General features: G+C 48.2%; 1 protein-coding gene across 1 annotated transcript; it reads right to left on the reverse strand.

Annotated features, from left to right (window-relative positions):
* Window positions 1-73: 73 nt before the first annotated feature.
* LOC103897573 (acyl-coenzyme A thioesterase 1) lies at window positions 74-6,041 on the reverse strand. Its single transcript, XM_019471617.1, has 4 exons — window positions 5,761-6,041; window positions 3,902-4,104; window positions 1,494-2,121; window positions 74-1,390 (listed from the first exon to the last, which is right to left on the reverse strand). Exons 1-3 carry the CDS (start codon window positions 5,984-5,986, stop codon window positions 1,516-1,518), a joined length of 1,035 nt encoding a protein of 344 aa, XP_019327162.1. The 5' UTR covers window positions 5,987-6,041; the 3' UTR covers window positions 74-1,390; window positions 1,494-1,515.
* Window positions 6,042-6,047: the final 6 nt, after the last annotated feature.

The following is a 6,047-nucleotide window of genomic DNA, read 5'->3' on the forward strand; positions in this document are numbered from 1 at the left end:
CCCGCCTCTGCGCCGCTTCACCCTCCCGCCCCTGCAGCCTTCCCCCAAACCGTGCGGAGCAGCGAGCCGTTGGTAGAGGCGAACGTTTCATTTTAATCCGTTAAAAAATACAGTGAATGCAAAACGCATAAACACACCAGTAGAATTCACATAAAACACGAACAGCAACTTAGACTATATCCACTCACCTTGTGTTTGTAAGGCACCGACATGTTAAAACCTTATTTTTAAACAATAATGCAAACTCATCAGCACCCCACGAGCAATATTCAGTGCTTTTTCTTTCAAACTCGTACTTGGGTGCCAGACATTACTGACAATCCCCAGACGGGGGGTGAGAGCGCCCTGCTGCCCCCCTGCTCCTCAGAAAACCAGAAATGAAGCCCAGAGGCCTGCAGGGCCTAGCCTAGACCAGTCCCTGCCACAGCAATGCCACCGCCTCACTGCCCCTCTCAGCCTGCCTCCCCACACACGGCGGCAGCTCCTACAAACCTGCCTGCGTAGCACTCGGTGGGCAAGGCAAAGATGCCTCAAGGAGCTGCCGTACCAGCTTTGCAACCTTGCTATTTTTAGCAGAGCTTACAAGCAGGCAGCTGTGGAGGCATTAAGGGAATGTACAGGCAAGGAGAAACTGCCCTCCAACAGTGCTGTGAACCTACACAGGGATATCCAGCCCTGCTGAGGAGACGCTCATGAGCAGTTCCAGGCATGAGTACCAACGGGTCCAATACTGTTGTTTCTTCATGCTTATGAACTTTCCAAAACTGTAAAAATGTCTCATTTCTATTGCGTGTGCCCAGAATGTCGCGTCAGGCTATGGGCTGTTGCTGTGTATAAATGGGAGATGTGTTATCTGAGGATGCAGGCACAATATTGCTGCTTTTGGTAAGTGAAATATTAGATATTACTAAGTGTTAAGGCAGATCCATTTCAGTAACACGGGAGAAGAGGAAGGAGCAACGAAGGAGAGGGAAGTGCACAGGGAAAACAGAAAGATTACTGGAGGCAGGGAGAACAGCTGCTTCCAGAAAAACTAGAGCACAAAGCTGGCTCTGGTCAGGGCAATGGCATACAACATGTTTCCTCTGAGAAAGCCAAGGCAAATTTTCATCCCAGTTCTCAGCTTGGATGAGTTACCTTCCACTTAAATTCACATTCAAAGCAGACCCAGCCTTACCACCATCATTTTTCCACAGCTTGTAATCCCATACTACACACAACAGGAAGCCAAGACGTCTAACCGAGGTTAGAGGAGGGTGTTAAAAGGAAGCGGCTGTCATGCTCTCACCCACTATCATCCTCCAAGAAACCCAATAGCTTATTCTCTGGTGTTCTTTGTTCTCATTCAGAGCCATTTAACAAAACAAACTTGAAACACCAGCATCTTCATAGGGACATGGTTTAGTGGGCATGGTGGTGTTGGGTTGACGGTTGGACTCGATGATCTTAGAGGTCTTTTCCAACCTCAATGATTCTATGATTCTATGATTCATCTGTAAAGTAACCTAACTCACATCACAGCTTACTGGATGTTCCAGATGGCTTGCCCGTGAGGTGCTTGTGGAAGAAAGCTTGGATCTGCTGCCAAGCATCTATCTGTGCCTCGCAGTGTGCCTTGGGCTCCCCTCCCCACACCACAGGTTTGCCAACTAGCAGGTGCATTGAGGCTGCACACATTGGGAAAAAGGGGGGTTCAATGTAGTGCCCTGCTCCAGGATAACAGACTATCTCAGGCTTTTCCTTCCCATGAGCTTGCAAACGTTTGCTCCCCTCAACTGCAAAGAATTCACTTTTCCAGTTGCGATCATCCTGGCCAACAATGAACAAGAAGCGACACTCGGCCTTCTCCAAAGGGATAAAGCTTTGGTGGTCAGGCGCTTCTAGTGGGTTGTTCAGTGCATCAACAATATCAGCAATCCCAGACTTGTTGACCTTGATGCGTTGTGCATTGACACCAAGGGGTGGAATGGTGATGTCCTTGTAGCGGAGCACTGCGCCCACATTTGCCACCGAGCTGTTGATAAGGGTGGTGGCCGTGATGCCCTTTAGGAAGGAGGCCATGGAGATGCACAGGTCACCCCCTTTCGAGATTCCAAGCAACCCAATCCCCGGACCTTTAACCTGGAGGGGAGAGAAGAGAAACCACAAGCAATAAACCACGGCACACCACTTCTTTAAAATGTTGCCATGTTCGCAGCAGTGTCTGTCCTGAATCTGGACCCCAGGTATAGCCATCTAAGGTCCTGTGTGCAGGGTCCACGACTGAGGGACCCTAGGGCACTGTTTCATGCTTGATTTATGATCATAAGCTCTGCTCAGGCTGCAGCATCATCCTAACAAAGCTACAAGGCTCAGTGCTGAAGCATATGCAGAGGGTACAGCTGTGCTTGCAAAAAGCATGCAGACGTGCAGCCCCAGATTCACTTTGCTTATAAGGCAGTTCAGGGAAGAAGAGGGATGGGGCAGGGGAGGCCTCTTCTACAATTGCTTTCTTTCAGTGCAAAATGCTCAAAGTCAACAATGACTATGATACTGTCAACAGTTATGATAACGTATTTCTTATATTCAACCACTGTCTTCGATTCCCCTATTAAGAAGTTAACATGGGGTAGCAGACTCCACATTAGCTGCTCTCCTGTTTCTCTAGTATGCTTGGTGCCTAACTCACAGTGAAAAGGAAGTATTCTGAGGTAGCTTACTCATTAATATGTATCTTAAAAAATTAACCTATTAAAACCATTTTTCTAAGCGAATTGTACAGCCCTCTGGAGTCAATCTAGAATAGGCTACCTTCATTTTCTTTTACACAGGAAAATTAACTAGAATAGGAAAGCTAAATGATCTTACAGGGTGCTGAAATCCTCTAAGGATATTGGAAGAAGGTTAGCTAATATCACAACTGCTCCAATATCCAAAGACCCTCAGGGTAAAAAGGCTCTGAGACAGCATCAAAATTTAATACCTTTTGTACCTTATCACCAGTGTAATAGGCTCCAAACCCACTGACTTTGAAGCATGGAAAGGGGGAAATTAGAAAATATGGCTGAAACGTCGCAACGTGTTAAAAACATGGTGAGGGTATCAGTGGAGGTGTTAATGGGAGGCTATGGTACTGCTCTCAGGGGAAAAAAAGTGTGGGGGGAAAGCAATTTTCAAAGTTTTTTGGGCAGAGAGGTGGTACAAGCAGTTAGGGTTAGGGCGACTGAAAAGCAACCAAGACCTTTAACAACTACTCATCTTTCTGAGGCTGAGGAAGGTATTTATTTTGAGTTCTCCAGAGAAACCAAGTGTTGCCTTATGCAATTCTAGTTACTGTCATGCACAGCTACTTGGAAGGAGATGCAGAACCAAGCAGGGTTCTCTTCCAACAGGTGTTGACTTAGAAGGATCCCCAAGTTCACAACTAGCTACTAAAACCCATGCTCACCAAATACCAACATTTGGAGTGATTTTAACAGCTTATACAATACACAGCAACAAATGTGTACTGGTGGACTTCCTCGAGACCTGGATCACAGAAGGTTATCATGTGCTCCACGGTTGAAAAGGACATTTAGTTCTGAAGGACATTTTACAGAGCATAAACCTAAAAGCCCCGCTGGAAGTCCAATAAGCGTCCAGGCAACTAGTACCCTAGTTATGACACTGGGTTGAATGGAGCAGAAATTACCAGTATGTGACCTATGTGTCACTGTGTCACCTGGCCAGTTCAAAAGGAAGAATTGGAATAATCTGCCAGAGAACCATTGTAATGGGAGTTAAAGATATAAAACAAATTAATTACAGCCAACTTGAACGGAGAGGCTATTTTAAGTACAGCAGCTCTGCCCCATCTGCAGTCTGACAGGACCTGACTAATGAGAGTTCCCTCTAGTGAGTGAGTGTCAATGAACAAACCAACCTGGGTGTGTTGTAACATATAGTTTACGGCTTCTTCAAAATATTCCAGGTGGAATTCCTTCATCTCTTTGGGGAGATCTTCATAGCCGTAGAAAGCCAGAGCCAGCACAGCAAAGCCATAGTTGGCCAGCAGGCATGCCCTGTATTCAGGGAGTCCTCCTCCAGCTCCATACAAGTCAATAATCCCCGGAAAGGGGCCATTTCCTGCAAAAGACCACACAACAGGGCACATTAACCCACAATTTTTAATTTATGTTCCAAATTCATAGGCCTGAGAATATGTCTTTTTAAAAAAGAAAAAAACATAGAGCAGCAGAATGGTGCTAAGGGTCCTAAATTACCGTGCCAGTTTTCAGTAAATGGCTACATTGCTTCAAGACTAAACAAGACAGCACAAATTAGCAGGCCTGCTAATGTTTTGGATAACATCAAGGAACACGTGGCTGGAAGGGAAGGGATCCCTTGACAGCCACAACTAGTTCTCCATATCATGTAAATTCACTGCAAAAGTATCAAGCTCTGCTTCAAAAATACCCAGAAGGCTTCTCCCCAGTGCATTTCTCAGAAGATTGATCAAAAAAATCTCATCTTCTGATGGTTCCAGCTTCTCAGTATAAATGTACTATAGCCATTTATTCTGGGATTAAGAGAAGAAAGTATTTGCAACCAACCTTGGTAACCTGGTGAGGGATGCTTTACATTAGGTTCATCAGGGGACAGGGACTGAAGTCCAGAGCTGAGAGGGATTGCTGCAAACTGATAACAAAGTGTGGAAAGGAGGAGGCCAAGAGGGAGACTCCCATTCCTGCTCAGAAAGGAGGGTGAGGTGTCTGCAGACTAACATGAAGAACTTGGGCAAGAAACAAGAACAACTGCAAATTCACCTCCAGCCACAGGGCCACAACGCAATCAGAGTCCGGGACACTGGCTGGGACAGCACATATGATTTTGGCATTATCATGGAGGAGTTACCAGGGACAGACAGGGAAGAAGGGGAAGAGGGGAAGTCACGTGCTACGTAGAGGAGCTCCTTGTGTACATGGGGTTCCAGAGACATGATTGGTGAAAGCCTCTGGGTCACAGGAGGAAAGAAAGGTGGGATGTGGTGGTGGTGTGGCTGCTACAGATCACTCAACCAAGAGGAGACAAGAGATGAGGCTTCCTACAGACAACTAGCAGAAGTCTGGACAGCTGCTGGGAGGACAACACAGCATTTGTCAGGCAATCTGGAAACCTCACAGACCCTCTCAATGATTATTTTCTGACAAAAATACTGTAAGGGCAAACCTGTCTAATGCTTTACTTGATCTTCTGCTCACAAACAGGGAAGAACCGGGGACAAATGTGGCAGCAAAAGGCAGCTTGGACTGCAGCAACTATGACATTACTAAGTTCAGGATCTGGGGGGAGGCTGGGAAGGGAAGGGAAGCAGCAGGCTTAGGACTCGACTTTTGGAGAGCAACCTTCAACTAGCTGAATTCCCTGGAAAACAGCCAGGTAGAGGAAAGGTACCTTGAAGACTGGCTGACACCACCTCCCACAGCATTTGGAAACAAAAAGGGTACTGTGGTCAATGCCTTCATGTCCAATACGTCAATAAAACAAACTCACATGTGTTTTAGCCCGTGTAGCTGCACTACGTGAGGAGTGTGGCCAGCAGATCAAAGCTGTTTGGGCTGATCAGGCTGCTCCTTGAAGAGTGCCCAGTGCCAGCTGGCAAGGTCCAGCTCCCCCTTGTCCTCTGCCTGGTACCGGGCTCAAGAGGAGTCTGGAGGCGATCTGGCTGCGGGCCCGGGAGCACAGGGCAGAGAGCGGAGGCAGCACCCGCGGGGGTAGGAGCCCGGCACGGCCGATACTCACCGGGGGGCAAGAAAAGCGTCGCCCGGATCCTCCCCTCTCGCACTGGGACTCTCCGCACCCCGTCCCGCAGGAACGCCCGCTCGTGCTGCACCTGGGCCAGGAGCCGCCCGGGGGGCTCCCCATGGCCCTCAAACACCTCCAGCTGCAGGAGGAAGGGGGTCTGCACATCCCGCTTCACCAGCCGCCTGAAGGGCTTTTGGGGCTGCAAAGCCCAGAGCAGCCCCATGGGCTCCAGGCCGGAGAAGCTGCCTCCCGGCAGTGCAGGGCAGCAGGCGAGGTCCAGCCCC

This window comes from Aptenodytes forsteri, unplaced genomic scaffold (assembly GCF_000699145.1).
Source record: "Aptenodytes forsteri isolate BGI_AS27 unplaced genomic scaffold, ASM69914v1 Scaffold146, whole genome shotgun sequence".
Classification (NCBI taxonomy): Eukaryota; Metazoa; Chordata; class Aves; order Sphenisciformes; family Spheniscidae; genus Aptenodytes; species Aptenodytes forsteri.